This window comes from Belonocnema kinseyi, chromosome 8, assembly GCF_010883055.1.
Source record: "Belonocnema kinseyi isolate 2016_QV_RU_SX_M_011 chromosome 8, B_treatae_v1, whole genome shotgun sequence".
In the NCBI taxonomy this organism is placed as follows: domain Eukaryota; kingdom Metazoa; phylum Arthropoda; class Insecta; order Hymenoptera; family Cynipidae; genus Belonocnema; species Belonocnema kinseyi.
Window position 1 is genome coordinate 134,381,724 of NC_046664.1, and position 18,677 is coordinate 134,400,400.

The 18,677-nt window shown below is 32.6% G+C and overlaps 1 protein-coding gene across 1 annotated transcript in view; it reads left to right on the forward strand.

Annotated features, from left to right (window-relative positions):
• Positions 1-18,677, forward strand: part of LOC117178714 (inactive dipeptidyl peptidase 10) — a 1,065,008-nt gene that overhangs the window by 562,906 nt on the left and 483,425 nt on the right. The window contains exon 5 of the mRNA XM_033370143.1: positions 18,394-18,605. Coding sequence (XP_033226034.1) covers positions 18,394-18,605 — 212 coding nt within the window. The remainder of the gene's footprint in view (positions 1-18,393; positions 18,606-18,677) is intronic.

The window sequence follows — 18,677 nt, forward strand, 5'->3', positions numbered from 1 at the left end:
CCTCTCCCCTCCCCTCACAGCAGCACTGACCTACCTCTATCCTCCGCCTTTCCCCATCATCCCTTTGAGCGATCCATCTTACCCGGAATGGGCCGTATCAAAGTATTCCACGACCGCATTTAATGTCGAAAAGTTCCCAGCAATAGGTGCAGAGCGTGTCATGGATACGCTAAATACCTAGAACACATACTATTTGGGTGTTCCACCGACGCTGGAACCACGCCGCTCTGCAGACATAATGCTGCCCTAAGAATGCGCTTTACCATTATTGTCGCTTTTACGGTGTTGACCGCGACACTGCTCTGCCCAACTCTCCGAGGGAGATAGTGTAAATTGTGTAAAACGAGAAGTGCTAAATTTTGAGGAACTACAACTTTCAGACAGCCATCTCCGTTTCACAATCGAAGCTTGGCATTGTTTTTCAAGACTTCGTGATATATTCGAGCTATATTTGTGATTGAATTGTCGGCTTCGGCCGACTCCAACATTACTGCTGAGGAGCAGGATAAGAAGGAGATTTATCAAGAACTAAAACGAACCTGCAACAACTGCACCCAAAATATTGGATTAGAGTAATTGTCCTTGTGATCGGTGCTCTCGAAGGTGCGAAGCTATCACTGGTTCATATCATTAAACCATATCAGCGTCATTCGATTTGCGGGTTCATGCTGATACGAACAGAACATCCAAAACTCTTAATTCTCGAAACCAAAAAAGGGAATACATTTAAAATAAAGAAAAATTACGATTGGAAAATATGGATATATTCACTTACGTAAATTCCAAATTTATATATACAGAATTACACTTCACGAAGCTGCTCACCAACCACTCTATTCTGTCTGTATCTAACTATATCTCTCAATATGGCTGAAAAAGACTAATCACTGAATTGGACGAGTACACTCTAAAAAAAAGGAAATTCACTACCCATGTGCAATATACAAGTACACCGCGATCTAAATTTCAATTTGTAACGACAGAAAAATTTAAACGAAGAACAATAATCGGCACCGCTAAAGGTAAAACTATAGCTAAGAAAAGTTCAACATAATTACTGCTTAAAACATTACAAGGAAAATGTAGTATCATGCGGCACAAATAGTAATGCGAAAAACTAAAACTTTAGGTAAATAGTTATGTGAACTCGAAGTGTTATGCACTATATATAAATTACCAAGACCTACATATAAAATAGTAAAATTAAATATGTCACCCGGAATTGTCACAAATGTTGCCTTTTGCACGGTACATAATATGAAAGAAGCAGGAATTAGAATTATTCATTTGTTGGCAAAAAGTTTTTCAGCCGCTAAAATAATTAATACAATTGAAGAACAAAAACTTAACTTAGCCCAGAATAATCCAGAAACAAGCTCTGTTTACTCACATACAAATTTGGATAATGAAATATTAAAAAATCATTCCGGTGGAAACTTTTAACTTATAATTAAATATTGCACTTTTTGCAATATAGAACACAAATTTGAAGTATTCACTAGACAGATACATAAAACACCTAAAGTTTTTACTGCCAGAGAAAGGCCACAATATGTATTGTTATCAAAAACCGGAGCTATTAAAAAAGAACCAAAAAAATTTAATGATACTTTCGTTTCGTTATACAAAAAAAAACTTATTCAATACTTTATTCTACAGAATAATAATCGCCAGAAAGACAAGATGAACTCTATCAATTCAATGTTTAAACGAAAAGAAACATCGCCAATGACATCAATAAGACATCCATAACTTGGAATACTAAACTAAACCTTCATTTTGTATGATTTCTGAGTCAAATATGGACTAGGCGAATCCGCAACATGTGTTAATACAGATATCTATAACGGCAATTATTCCACTCATTGTCAAATTGCGAATCACTATGTTTTCGACGCCGAAGAAACTTCAGTCATAGTAATAAAAAAAGCAGCTTTAGCAATGATAAAATATCTGATTTCATACTATGAAACTTGTGAAGAAGTAATTTATAGAAAATATTTAAAAACTACAAAACAAGACGCGGAAACACAAACTGATTAAGGACCGAAATTAATCGCTTAATCTAAATCTTGTAAACAATGTAATATCATAACTCATACATCCGCGGATTGCAAATCAATACTTGAGATAAACCCAACCTCAATGAAATGACCACCCCGAAATATTACAAACTATAAAAAGATGATCAATTTTTTCCAGCATTTTAGGCGAAACTAATCCATCTTTAAAACAATGACCTTACTTTTATTATCTTCTAAACATGGCACTAATATTAATTTTTCGCTGCATTTTGTCTTTTTAAAAATTGGCCATCGAGAAGCAACATGTCTTGGTACTTAATTACTCAAATCACTATCCTTTTAACAATATTCTTCAAGTCCTTCGTGCAAACATCTTATCCACCATGTGTCAAAAAAGATTTTGAACACACAACGGGATTATATTATAAACTCTGGAAAAGCCTCGGCGGTCCATGCGATGAACACTAGCCTAGCAAGGGAGTTGTTCATATCCGAAGAGTCGTGGGACCGGTACCTCTAGAGAAAAAAGTTTCTCTAGGTACTTAAAGCTGTTGCTATTAGTGGTTCGGAACCCACTTTAAACAGTATATCCCCCGCCCACCACCAAGTAAGTGTGTGGGGTGTGTGTAAAGGAATAGGGAAAAAGGTGCAAGAAAAATGTAAACCTTTAGGGGACACATCAAAAGCTTCCAAGTCATAAGTCCCAATTCAATTTTCAGAAAGAGAAAATGTAAACTCATATCCATAATATAAAATTTCAATTAAATAATACTGTGAATATAACCGAAGACAATTGGAAAAGTAAAGATTATTCAATTTACTTATATTACTCAATTTCTAACCAACTAGAAACTTCAGCCTTTATTACTTATCGATGGAATGAGAAAAAGGCTGACCTATTTCCAAGACCTATTTCAGACATTTCTGAAAAAATAATATACACAGTGAAACCAATTGACGAATTTCCTGAATCGCGTCAATTTACATACGACCCAACAGTGTATAATTATCAACGTAATGTGTCCAAATGGCTAGCAATGCTTCACGAATCTATCAATTTCTATATTGATCCTTTGCAACTCCTTTCTGACATGCTTATTTCTAGTATTAATGATATTTGGCATCCTTGATATTGTTTTTCATCATCTTTAGACTACTTTATCCAGATCTAAGCACACAAACTCTCAGAAGCAGAAATTTTTCAAATCAGATATCTATATAACACAACAAAAAAAACAATTTGTGAAGCTTCACTTTTCATTTAAAATACTTCATACGAATGTAATTATAATTACATTCGTATGAAGTATTTTCAATAATAATATTTTTATAATTATCAAATCAATTTCGATCATTATTCCGTTTGAACTCCCTTAACGTCTTATTACGGATGGCCGTATTCAGCCCCTCAATCGGAACAGATTGTGTTCAAACAATGAAACCACAATAACCACTCTAACAAACAGCGGGATACTTCAACTTCATCCACATGCATTATCATGTCCTGCGACAAATGAAATTAGCGAAAGTTCTAAATGTTAATTTAAAAAAATTGTTAATTTTTTTCCAAGGCGGTGCGTAATTCGTGCACAAACAACTTTCAACGTTTCGGGAGTCGAGCTAATTTTGAGCAAGTGAAAACTGTCAGGGAAAAAGTTGTTCAGGAAGGTTCAAGAAAGTTTTCTAGAAAATTTTAGCTCAATCCGAATAGTACTTAACAAAGGTTAATGCTTTAATTTTCTGATGCAATAGATTTCATCCCGCCACCCCAGCGTTATGTACAAGTGTGTTTCACAATCAGCCGAATTTTTGTAATAAAAAATACAGTAAATATAAAAATCATTGTTTATTAAGTATACAAAAGTGGTTTTCAATGTATAAATGGATATTTTGGTGCTAAAGATAATAATTATGTTACATCTCTCCATATTAAAAAATAATTAAATCTACTTTATTCCTCGTCCGATGAGATAATTGAATCGTTAACTGATTTATACATTATAATTTTTTTCATTATATTTTTCAAGTATATTAAGCAAGAATCAATTGATTAATTAATAATTGAGTCCGCATTTCTGCTACACTTAAGAACATTTCTTTTCCACAAACTTTCATGCTTCTTTCGTTTTCTACCATTATTAGGTTTCAAATTATTTTCCATTTTGTAATTGGAAAACTGCACTATATTTATATCATAGAATTTTGTACAGCTATTAGGATAATTTAATCGAACAACTTTTCTATATGACATAATATTTTAACGATGTGCTATGCTAATCGGAACAGGCTTAACTAAACTGCTATATTTTATTTTTGATAAAGAAACAAACTAAAAGTCTATGTAAGTATATTGACAAATAGAGGTCAGAGAAAGGACACTCCAAATAAAGATAAAATGTAGAGATATTGTTTATTTTTAGGACTTTTCTGAAGTTCATGTTTTTGAAAATGGCAACATTTAAATATTTTCATCAGAGAAAAAAAAGTATTCATTATAAACTATGATTTTCCATATTTCTCGCATTTTAATTACAAAAACTCGGCTGGCTGTGAGACACACTTGTACCTAACGCTGGGGTAGCGGTTTACCGGCCAATCGAGCTAAAAATCGAGCTACAAATTTCGAAAAGACTTCCTTTCACCTTCCTGAATAACTTTCTCACTGATAGTTTCCGCTTGCTTAGAATTCGCTCGACTCCCGAAACGTTGGAAGTTTTTTGTGCACGAATTATGCGCCGTCTCAGAAAAAATTATTAACAAATTTTTTAATAAACATTTTGAACTATCTTCATTTTCTTCTGTAACATTTGGGGGGTTTCTTGATAGTGCGTTTGCATTTACATTCATTTTATGAGCTTTATAGATAACTTCAAAGTCATATTAGGCTAATTTTAATTTTCATCCTGTTGAACCAAACTAATGGTTTGCGATCAGTTACTAACGTTTTGTGTCCATATAGAGAGAGACAAAAATTTGTTACGCATAATATAATTGCTAGGGCTTCTTCTTAATAAGTGTCATACTTTCTTTCATTATCATTTAAACTTCGAGAGGCGTAAGTAATGGGATTATCTTTACCAATGTTTCCTTGTGATAAAATTCCACTTACGGCAAATCCTGATGCGTCTGTCGTTAGTTCAAAAGGTTGCGAGAAGTCTGCCCTTTGCAATGAGGGTGCGCTACATAATTTTTTTTTTTTTAATGTGTCAAATGCAGTTTTCTGGGAATCTGTCCAGACAAATGGTGTGTTTTTTAAATAATTTATTTAAAGGCCCGGCGATTTTTAAAAATCCGTCGTCAAATTTTCTATAATATCCTGCTAATCTGATCAATTCTTTGATATTTCTGGGTTTTTTAGGGACAGGAAATTTCTGTACGGCTTCTACTTGTTTGGGTCTGATCTCACTCCGTTTTTATCGATAATATGTTCGAGGTATTCTACTTACGAGCGAAAAAATTCGCATTTGTCAGTTTGTAATTTAAGATTTGCTTTACGTAATCTATTTATTAGTTCTGTAAATTTTTATCATGTTTTTCTAGAGTATCCGCATAAACAACTATATCGTCCATGGAGATGAAAAGTCCGGTGCCTTGAAGTGCATTCAATACGGGATCCATAAGGCGTTGTAATGTTTGGAAGTGGATATGAATCGCTAATTGTTTTTTCATTCAATTTAAAATAATCTAAAACCCTACGCCATTTTATGTTTCCGTGAGAACACATAGGCCATATTCAATAGTCAAAAAAATGTTCATTAATTTTATTTTTTTTATTTTTTTGACACAACACTGTGTAAAATAATGAGGTTAAGAAAGTGAAAAATAAATATATATTTAGCGAGTAAGGTTACCTGCATTTAAAAGTTTTGACTAGATGAGAAACTTCATTTTATTACAATGGTTGTTATTATACTAAGTGTAGTGTTAAAATTGATTACAAACATTTTTGTGAATAGGAAAAACAAGACTCTTGTCTTGCTCCATGTTCACAGAAAATTCAAGAAAAAGGCAAAGAGAACCATTAACAAAGAAGTACATATGTCAATGCTTTATTAAACATTTATGTTAAATGGGTTCTACACAGAAAAATTAATTAATTTCTGAAAATCACGAAAAATTCATTAATTTGAAACATTAAAAAAGATTAACTATTAACAATCGTAAATTACCCATTGTAGTAACAAAATTTAATCGTAAATAAAGAAATTAATTGAACGACAATTTATAAATTGATATGCGATTATAAAAGAATTGATTGGAATTGTTGAATCAATTTAAAATAAATTTTATTTTATTTGTTTAGTTCTTGTTTTATTTGATTAATGAGAAATTTTTTATTTCAATTAAATTTTTTAATTGTTTTTTTTTTATTTTGGAAAAGGAATAAAAATTTTAATGGAACAAACCGTATTCAAATTCAATAATAATTTTTATAGACAAATATTCAGGTTGATTTTTTTAAGTTGAAACTTTTGATTCATAATTATTTTTTTATAGAGTGCCTATTTTTGATATATTTGAAGGTTTCAAGTTAAAAAAATCACCCTGTATAGAAAACTAATGGGTTCCCTCATTTCACTAATTCTGACCGGTTTAGTCATGCAAGATTTAGAATCCGGTCATAAAAAATTTAGATTTTTCCATGCATACATATTTTAGATATGTTGATGACACTTTCATTATTTTACCAAAGGATAAAGTGTCTTATGTTATAAACAATTTATTTCTTATCATCCTAGACTTAAATTCACACTTGAAATTGAAATTAATAAATTTATTCCTTTCTTAAATGCTGTAGTTTGAAGAACTGTTTCAGGTAATATTACTACTGATTGGTATCGGAAGGATACGTATTCTGATAGATATTTAAATTTTTACTCCAACCATCCAAAACAACATAATATTTCTATAATTAAAAATCTTGTAGATACAGCTTTAAAATTATCCCATGCGTCATTTCATAAAGCAAATATTGAATTTATAGAAAAAACTCTGTATTTCTACAATAATCCAATAGAATTTATTCGAATACATATTGATAACAAAATCCAAACAATTGAAGATTCGTTGTCTAAACAAACAATTTGAAATTATGTTAGAAATTTTACTTTTAAACCTTCTGATACTATTTCTTTTTATGAGAGATTATTTTTTTCAAATTAAAAGAATCTTGAAGAATTTTAATATTACAACTACCTTTAGAAATGATTAAAAACTTGATAAATTTATAAAATTAGGAAAAGACTCTTTAGATCTTTCTTAACTTAAAAATGTAGTACATAAAATTCAATGTTTGAATTGTGAAAAGTGCTATGTTGGTCAAATAGGCAGACTTCTTTCTAGCAGAATAAAAGAACATTATGCCAATTTTAGACAAAACCTAAAGAACCATAAAGTCATTTCTTAACACCAGGTTGAATCTCGATATTTGATGAATTGGAAATTTTGTATTGTTTTACACCATGAACCTAATGAATTTAAAAGATTAGTAGGGGAAATGTTCTTTATTACAAAAATATTAACAATGGTTTAAATATAATTTCAGATCTTAATAACTATAGTCCAATATAAAATATAATTCTGGAATCATTAATTCGAAAAATGTAATAAAAATTAAAATTGTCTAATTAATCAAATAAAAAAAATAAACAAACAACGAATTTATTTAAAAAGGTTTTATTGATTCAACTATTACAATAAATTCGTTTATAATCGCATATCAATTTGTAAATTGTTGTTTAAAGAATTTCTTTATTTATATTACATTTTTTTAATACTACAATAGGGAATTTACAATTGTTAATGGTCAATCTCTGTTAATATTTTAAGTTGACGAATTTTAGTTAATGATAATAATCTTGATTTGTCTGTGAAAATAGAGCAAGACAAGAGTTTTGTTTCTCCTATTCACAAAAATGTTTTTAATAAATTTTAACACTAAACTTAGTATAATAACAACAATTGGAATAAGTGAAATTTCTCATCTAATCAAAACTTTTAAATGATGGTAACCTTACTCGGTAAATATATATTTATTTTTCACCAAAATATACAAGGTAAATCACGTCCCAAGAGATGTCACCTACCTTGTATCTTATTTTATTTTACAGCGGTTCCTCGTTTTAGATTCGAGTTTTGAATAAACTAGAAAGCTGGGATGAGGCTAACTAGCAAATACAAAAAATAAATTAATTACATTGGAATTTATAGATTAATTAATATTTATTTGAGTATAATGAGAATTTAATTCGAGAGATAAAATTTGACAAACTGGATGGTTTCGAGCTTTCAGCTGGGTGCTCGTTTACTTACAAACCTTCGGATTACCTTGAGCCCTCTCGTTCCATGAACCGAAAGAATCTGTTGCTTCTGTTGGCACCCTGTATGGGTACTCGGGCTTCCACGCTGAAGCTATTCTTCGTAGATTTTAGTAGATAGGCTAAGCTTGGTCTAGCTAATAGATTCCCTTACCGACATTACTGACCGCGTAAAAATTAAATCTTTATGCTGATAGTAATGAAGAAAACGTCAGACACACGATTGGCAGACTTTGTTTTTTATAAAAACTAATGGATTGTTTAGACATTCCATAAATATGCGTCACTCCCCTGCAATCGCACCTCTTTGACAGTTTGTGATAACAAATTCATTGGAATTTATCCATTTGATTTTTACCGACACGAACCTGATATAATATTTTTTCTAAACAAGTTGTCAGTGTAACGTAAGACACATGTCAAATGGTCTTTGATATTATCAGCAAGTGTCATAATTTATAATCAAATTTAATATTAATTCCAAGATAAAAAATGAGATCACTGGTAAGGTTCCATGGGAAAAAATTTGTGAACTATATACCACACATAAATGTTTAAAACGTTTAATATGCGTTAGCATTAGCTATAAAAGGCACAGTGAATTGTGACGAAGTTCATTCACAAACGAGTAATCGAGGTGAACAATATTTACATACTATAGTGATTTTTTTCAAACATTTCGTGGTTACTTACAACTTTTCCAGATTATTAAAATTAGTATTTAATACTTTATATTTTTTTTAGATTATTAAATCTATACATACTATACTGATTTTATAGCAATTTTATAGATTTTTCATCTAGTGTTTGACAATTTTTGTCGTTGAAATTATCATTTTGTTGAAACAGACTCTACTTTTTTCCGTGAACCTAATTTTAAAAAATCTGCTCGCGCTCGAACAGAAGTACACCTCGCGCTTCGCGTTCGGATATTTATTTTGTGCATTCGGAATGCTTGAAAAAAACTTTATCAAAAAGATCTCTTTTAGATGGCAGTATAGATGGACTTTTTTCCGTGAACCTAATTTTTAAATTCTGCTTCGCGCTCGAACAGAAGTACACCTCGCGCTTCGCGTTCGGATATTTATTTTTTGCATTCGGAATGCTTGAAAAAAACTTGATCAAAAAGATCTCTTTTAGATGGCAGTATTTATAAGCGTCTTCATGTTCTGAATTGTCTGCTTAATTAAGTATAGTCAAAGATTAAGTTTCTCAAAGCTCTTTAGGCTTTGAGGTACACATTCTCATCGTGACACTCGCGCTGCGCGCTCGATTTCCGACAGGCATTTGTAAATAGGTTTTGTTGGATTTTTTTCTCGTAACTTTCGTCGTCTTTTTTCGTATCCCACATAGTTTGTCCACAGAATGGAATTTTTTATTTTCCATTCTTTTTTCTGCAATCAAACTTTGAATGTTCCATTTTTGAAGAAAATCCAAAAAGTGGTTATGATAATCTTGTAGGGCTTTCAAAAAGAAATGTTTTTCTTTTCTTGACTTTTTTTATATTGTGCGTTTTTCGGCTTCAAATTTTGATTTTCGGTTGATTAAAAAAATTTTGAAAACGCTATAACTCTGAGAATTTTCTTTTTATCGAAAAAGTCATAAAAATAAATTATTTGTTCTTTTTAATACTATAAATATCCGTACATAGAATTTTCTAATTCAGAAAAAAGTTGTCTCAAAAATTTTCAAAATGCGCTCACTTTTTGAATTTTTATCAAAAATGCCTGGTTCATAAACTCGTCCTTTCTTTTAGGAGCTAAAAGAAGTGTGCCAAATATCAATTTGATTCGTTCATTTTTTCGAGAGTTATCGTGTTTACGGACGGGCGGCCGGATGGACAGACAGACGCCATCGTGAAAACCTAATTTTCGGATTCAGGGGGTCTCGAAACGTGGAGATCCCTCGAAAAAGTGTGATGTAAAATTTCCGACAATTCTAATACTTTCTCAATGATAAATGCTAAGAATGTAAAAAAATTAAATTCTATCGAAACTTTCGGTGTGAGTGAGTGAAATTATTGGACAAAGTGAATTCAGTGGAATGCAGAAAACTCATTCTTATTATGGAGAAATCATTTAAAGAAATTTCAAAAGGTAAGTCGAACGTTGAAATAAATATCGAAATTGAAAAGTGGTCTAAATTGGGGGTACCAAATATACGCCTTCTGAGTGAAATTTTAAAAATAAAGAAGGATACAATATCAGTGGGTGAAAAGAATGTATGTATTTTTTTCATACGAAAAAAAATCCAACTTTAATACGCTCTTATCCCCATTTCATTCAAACAAATTTGAAACATGATGGAATAGACTTTCTAGTAACATTAAACGAATTTGATGGAATCTTTGTAGATATTAATTCCTCTTTGGAATTACTTTTTTGGTATTTTAAACAGGTTTCACAATATTTGATTTTATCCTCAATTTGCTTAGACATACCTGGCCAATATAATATTTCTCGAGCCCTCTTTTTTGTTTTTTCGACTCCCATATGATAGTAATGTGATGTATCTAGCATTGTTTTTCTAAGAGATTTTGGAACCATAATTCTGTTATTATTATATAGTAATCCATCAAATTCGAATAAGATTTCCCTAAATGCTTGGTAAGGTTTTGCTTCATCCGGTATTTTATTTTTATTATCTGGCCAACCATGTTTTATTAATTTTAACACCACTTGCAATTCCACATCTTTTTTAGTTTCTTCTACAAATTCTAATTTTCTTTTATCACTCATGTTTTCGTTTAGTGTTATATTTAGAATTGAGGCATTAATATCTGGATTTCTGATTCATGATCTAGGTGAGCGCGTGAAAGAGCATCTGCAATTAATAACTCTTTCCGAGATTTGTACAATCAGCTTTATATCAAACGGTTGTAATCTAATACGCATTTGTTGCAGTCGTATTGGGATGTCAGCGAGTGGTTTATTCATTATCGGCACCAGCGGTTTGTGATCTGTTTCCACGGTAGTAGTTCTCCCGATAACATATTGCTTGTAAGGCTCACAACCGAATACGACTGCATTCATTTCTTTTTCTATTTGCGCCCAGGCTTTTTGTGTCGTTGTCAATGCTTTTGATGCATACGCAACTGGGTGATCATTTTGAAGTACAACCGCGCCTACTCCTGATTGACTTACGTCTATGCTGAGAACACAAGATAAATTTGGGTCATAGTATTTTAGAATTAGAGCATTTGTTAACATTTTTTATTTTTGCTATAGCTTTATCATGCTCATTAGTCCAAATAAATTCAACACCTTTTTTAATTAAATCCCGCAGTGGTGCAGTTATTTCTGATGCATTTCGTATACACTTCGCTCGATATGTTAAAATTCCTAACAATCTCTCTACCCCTTTTTTGTCAGTTGGTATTTTCATGTGTAAGATTGCTTCTATCCTATTGTTATCTATGGCAATACCCTTTTCACTAAATATGTGTCCGAGAAACTTAACTCCTAAGAAGCCCGATTTTACATTTACTTAGATTGAACCGAACTCCTTTACTTGGAGCGATAGCAACGATTTTTTCTAGCCTTTACTTCATTTCTAATTCATTTTCAGCCCATATCAAAATATCATCGATATACATTTCTAAATTCGGAATGTCTTTAAATGTTTCTTTGTAAATCCTATGAAAATTTTCAGTGGCAGTTTTTCTACCATATGGCATTCGAAGAAATCTGTATCTTCCAAATAAAGTTTGGAAAGTTGTTAATTTTGAGCTTTTTTCTGACAGTTCAACTTGTCAGAACGCTTTTGATGCAACTAGAATTGTAAATACTTTTGCTTTGTTTACCTTTGCTGAAATTTCTTCGAATGTTGGTAATGAAAAATGCTCCCTTAATAAACACGAGTTTAAATGTTGCGGGTCTAGCACTATTACTAAATTTTTGTTCTCTTTTCTAACTAAAGTTAAAACATTGACAAACTCAGTGCCTTCTTTAATTTTGGCTATCATTTTATTATATTCCATTTTACTTATTTCGCTTTTGAAATCATCAAGAATTTTGAATGGTACTTTTCGACATGGTTCAATTTTTTCCGTATATCCCGTTTTTAATTTGAAATCGTAAATATAGTCGAGTTTACCGATTCCTTCAAAAAGATTTTTATTCGCTTTCACTAATTGCTTTACATAATTTGGATCTAAATCATCTTTATCATGAAGCGTCTCTATTGATGATACTCTTCGTAGTAGTTTTAATTTTTCTATAGTCTTAAGACCTAATATCGGGCTTGTGTTAGCGCCATCTGCTACAAACATTTCTAGCTGGACTTTAACATTTATAATTTGACAAGGTAATCTTACTTTGCCTACAACTGGAATATGTGTTCCATTGTAGTTCGCAAGTCTCGCGTTTGTATTTTCAAATTGAATTTGTGGACCGTTTCTTTTAAAATCTTCAAGATTTATGACAATACATCCCGCACTAGTATCTAATTTAAATGGGATATTTTTTTCAGTTTCTACAAACGTTACATTTTCTGTCCAACCTACGTTAACATTTTCAATACTAATTTCACCTAAAAAATATTTTTTCCCTGTATTATCATCTGTTCCTTTTCTGTTTTCCTCGACTGTATTTATATTGTGTTTATTTTTACATACTTGGGCGTAATGGTTAGACTTACTACATATTTTACAATATTTACCAAACGCAGGACAACTTCGAGGCTGGTGACTGTATCCATATCTGCTGCAGGTTGACGACTGCTTCTAATTTTCTTTATTCGCTGCTTATTTATAATTCCCTTTGTTCGAGTGTTGAGTCGACGCCATCTTAAATGATTCTCCTAAATCAACTCTTCCTCGGATCTGCAGTCCTCGGTTTGCTGGATTATTATTCGATTTTTAATTAGGCTGTCCTTTAGAACTCCAAAAGAACAATCCATGCAGAGCCTTTTTAAGTCGGTAACGAATTCTTCAACCATTTCGCCTTCCCTCTGCATTCTTTGGAAAAAAACGTGTCTGCAGACAGTTGAAAAACTCTCTGTGGCTTCCATGTAAATTTGAATTTTTTTTTCTACTTTTTCCATTTTTCAGCTAAATTTCCTTCGACCGATAGTGGTGGAGGTGATCTGAGATTCAACGGATTATGTGTTTGTATCATAATTACTTCTCTATTCTGGTCCTGTGGGTTTTGCTGCTCTTCTGCATTAAGAGACATTTTTCGTTTCATTTTGTTCTAGACACTGGGCGTGGTGGCGTCTCTGCGTGGCGTACACTATCACTTTTTTCACTTTCAGTTGACTACCGATTTCACTAATTACTGCCGATTTCAATAATCCGTTCACACGGTTCGTAATGCGACTGCCCCATGTTAAATATGTCTTTTTATTACTTTAAAATAACACATTTAGGTAAAGTAATATAGTTTATTTACAGTCAGAGTTATAATACGTTACACGATGGAGGCCCAAGCTCGCATGACTCGTGCTCCCAGCTCTCTCGTCTTGCCGCTTCCCCTTCCTACGTATTGCTACCACTCGGGTGCAGCACCTACTTAATATATCTATGACACCTTCTTAGATTTCCGTAGGAGTGAGTGATTTTAGAAGGGATTCCTCTTGGTTCCAATCAGCTTTGATAATCAATTAGGTAGAAGAGTGGTAAGAGCCTAATTGTCCAATATAGTGTCCCTTCCTAGATGTCCTTGGGTAAGATAGTATAATGCGTAAAAGAGCATAAGGTTTGCAGGTGTCCTTTTGGTTGTGTCTGAGCGGCTCACCGTCCTATAGGTGTCGTCTTGATTAAGAGGTTTATTATTTTTAGATCTAAGATGCTGATGTTCGTCATAGAAATATATAGGTGAGAATGTGTAAATGATGTAGATGAGTAGTGTAGGTACAAGCATTTTGTAAACGTATGGGAATGAGAATCTGGTCCGTTTTTAGTGTTGGCTTGCTGATTAATTTATGGATTTACAGTTAATGTGTACTCTGCTGCGTTTGTTAGTTATGCGAAAATTGATGTGTATCGCTTATTTTTGCTTACTGCGCTGTGTACGTACTTATAGTACTGTTTAGAACACTGTTTCGTCGCTCCATACCAATCTGATCTTCACTAATAAAAATGAAAAATGGAAAGAAAATGACAATAAAACTGAACATAACGACGCTTCCTTGTGGTAGGATGCTAACGCACGCGACACGACTTGACGGTACTTAACCAAAAAATAAAAAAAATAAAAAGATAACCGAGAAGTTAGCACTTTCATGATTTGATGAAGCGAGCGAGCACCTTTTAGTGTTGGCCAACTCGTAGCGGGCACCTAAGCGTTTTGCGTCCTTGCCTTCTTGCTCCTTCGTCTTGGATAACTTATCTCAACGGGACTCAGAGTGCGCTTCCTCTCTCTTTTCCCATGGTGCGGAGCGAGAGTTGCCACGGCCTCTACAGTTTAAGTCCAGCCTTGATTTATTCTCTTTGCGGATTCTCTCCCTACTTTTTGCCAGGCTGCCAACACTGTACGGAACGTAATTAAAATAATCTGCTTTAGCACGAGTCCTATGAGCCACTTCCTGCGTTATCTGTTTCGCCTTTCTGATTTGCTGCCGTATTTTTAGGAACATGTTGCTTTTCGAATTGGAAGATGCGTCCATTTCTCTTAAGACTCCTTGCAACTTATCGATGAGAGCCAGTGTCTCAATGAATTTGTTTTCGGGCTCTTTTTATGTCCTCTCTTGTCTCTGAGTATTATCCCTCCTTATCTACGTCCAAAGGACTTCGCAACACCTCACAAAAGCTCCGTTTTATTTCTTTTAAGTCTTTTTGTAAATTTTTGTCAATTTTGTTCCCACGAACAGCTATGGAAGTATAAGTCCACCTTCGTAGAGCCCGACATGTGGGGGTAAAGTCTTTATACTCTCGGCACGGTTTTTCACGCCTTGACTTGGGGGTCTGAGCATCTTGATACGCGAGGCCTGTTTTATTTTAGCTCTACCCTCTGTTTCCAGAGAGCTTTTCCCTATCCGCCACCCGGGGATGTGCCAAGTAGGGGTATCACCTCCCCTTCACCACAGACAACGGCAGTGGTACTTAGAATAATACTGGAAGTAATTCTTAAAGAATTTGAAAAACTTATAAAGCAAGCATTTAATTCAGAAAATATAAATACTTTTACACCAATAGAAAACGTATTTTACCATTTTTCAAATTCAAAAGGTTTTTCAATTCAACTTGAAAAATTGACAATACTTCTTGCTAGGAAACAACAGAATAAATTATTAATCTACTTCGTTTACATAATTGAAATGCAGAAGAATTAACACATGTAGAAACACAAGATTCCTACAACCGACGACCACTCCACTTTTACGCATCAATGTCGATTTTCGCACATTCATAAATAAGATCTACTAAAAAAACGAATTACCTACTTAGAAACGAAATGATCAAACCATCGCAAGCCCCCTATAACTCCCCTGTATGGATCCTTCCCAAGAAATAAGATTCACAAGAAAGTAAGAGATGGTAAATGGTTCTTGATTTTCGAAAACTCAATGACAATACTATTAGTGATTCATTTTCTACGCCGAACATTCATGAAATTGTATACCAACCAGGAAATGCGCAATACTTATCAGTTTTTGAATAAGCGTAAGTATTTCATCAAATTAAAATGAGCGAAGAAGACTCCCTTAAAACAGCATTTTGAACCCCCTACGGTCATTATGAATTTGACCGAATGCCATTTATGCTTAAAAATACTCCAGTCTGTTTCTAACGTCTTATGAATATTACTCTATCAGATTAATTGAAATTGAATTATTCGTATACCTTGATAACATTGTTATTTATGTAGATTGCTTAGAAGAATATGATAAAAAAATCCAATACATTAATAATTCGATTGCGTAAAGCAAATTTTAAATTACAGCCGAAAAAGTACGAATTTTTATGATCCGAAGTAATTTATTCAGGACATATTATTGATATCGATGGTGTACGCTCAGATTCAAACTAAACAATAGCAGTAAAAAACTTTCTTATTCCAAAAAATGTTAAGAATATAAAGCAATTTTCAGGTTTAGCCGATTATTATAGACGATTTATAGAGGGTTTTTCAAATAAAAAGGCACCTTTAAATCAACTTTTAAAAAAGGGCGTAACTTCTAAATTGAGTGAAAAAAAGAAAACAACATTTGACACTTTAAAACGAGAATTGTGCGAAGAACATCTGTTAGAAAGACCTCATTTAGATAAACCTTTTATTCTTGCTACTGACGCTTCAGGTTTTGCAATAAGTGCAATATTGTCTAAGATAAAATCGGAAAATATAAACCAATAACATATTTATCCAGAGCATTAAATATTCACAAAGTTAAATATAAAACATAATGAGGAAGCTTTAGCAACAGTGTTTTGTGTCACTTATTTTTCACATTACTTATACGGTAGCAAGTTTAGAATTGTTACTGATCATGAACAATTAATCTGGTTCCAACATCCAAGTGACCCATGTACACACGTAACAAGATGAAAATTAAAATAAACAGAGTATGATTTTGTAAATAGTTTACAAAGCAGGCCAAAAATATAAATGCTGATGCTTTATCAAGAAATCTAGTAACTTCTACAAAAAATAAAACCTAAAATCAGACCAAATTCATGAAGGAAATTCCCTCAGTTAAAAAAGCTGAATTCTGGAAGCGGAAGAAGAAGCAAAAGAAGTAGACAAAGAAGGAGAAGAAGCAGAAGAAGAAGAATATGAAGAGAAGGAAGTATGGTCAAAATTTCGATAACGAAGAAAGCCAAGAAAATATCAATTGAACATGCTCTGAAGAAATCGATTACGATGCTCTTTAAGAAAGAAACACAATAAACCAAACTGGGGATCAAAATATAAAAATTAAGAATAACAAAACGAGCCCCGAAAACTCCTCAAATATTTTAGACCCATTTATATTTATCATTTTAGGCATAGTTACCATCTTATTGAAGGTATAACACCTTTTTCTCTTTATCTTTATTTTGAGTGTATTAGATTAATGATCAAAATACACATGAGCGTAAATTTATGTTTCTATTTACGTACTTATATTTTTACGTATATGAGACTATGCCACGGCTTTAATAAACTTGAATTGTTTGTTAAAAACGAAGAAAAAATCCTTAGTTCTCTTAGGTGCTGAGAAAACACCGACAAGTAATTTTCGAAGAATTTAAAGAACTAAGGGGATATAAAAAATTAAACATTTTGTCAGACCAATAAACGTCTTTAAGACGTCCAGAGCATCCCTAGGATGACCAACAGACATTTTCTAAAAGTCGTCTTAGGGATGTCCCAAAGACGTCTCTAGGGCATTCTTAATCTTTTTTCCACGGGGTAACAAACAAATTTTCAAGCTAAATTTCTGAGAAAAATCGATTTTGGATTTTATTTAAATGGTTCTTATAGATAGCTTACAATGTGCTCTAAAAGCCCTGTAAATTAAAAAACGGTGTGTCGCGTAGTTTTTTCAAATAGTTAAAAACGCACGCCAAGACGACGCACACGATCAGAAAGACCATGTAAACAACAGACGAATATTATTTTTAATTTATGTTCATTTGTAGTGGTTATTAAATGATAGATTGATTGAGGCCTTTGCCGGTGTGTCTATGTTAAATTATTATTAATGCAAATGTCTGCTTGATTAGATTGCTGCAGGATCCTACTTTATCGCAAATCATTTATATTTTTTGGATTCACGAATTACTTGTTTGCTTTCTGGACGGGTGTGTGAGTGGTGCGCATGCGTCATAATGTGATGCCAGTGTTTGTGTAACGCGAGGGGACTTGAGAGGTCCAGTCGACTTTGTACAGTGGTCGTGAAGAGTGAATGAAATAAAGTGATGTATTAATAGAAAATATCAGTGTGTTATTATTCCGCAGATCATCCCTGAAGAATCCAAAAAAAGATTTAAAAAAGTACAATATTTGTTTATTTTTTAATACCTCTTCAGTTGATTACTTATCCTATATTTAGACCATAAATAAATTATTCATAGGTTTTCTTGTTCAACTCTATACGTGAAAAGTATGTAATAATGAGTATTCTTGCAGTGAAACAATACCATTGACCACATATCCTGAAAAAGATCCTCATCCGTACCTAATGATGGTAAAATGGACTCCTCGTGGTCATGGTATCATAATAATCCAAGATTATGATATTTACTACAAAACTGGTCCTTTAAGTAATACGGCGTATCGAGTGACCGACACTGCAATTCCTGGTATTTTATCAAATGGATTACCTGATTGGATTTATGAAGGTACTTTTTTAATTAATTTTAACGCATAGAAAAAACGTATCCTATTAAAAGTATAAAACTCAGTCGGGCACT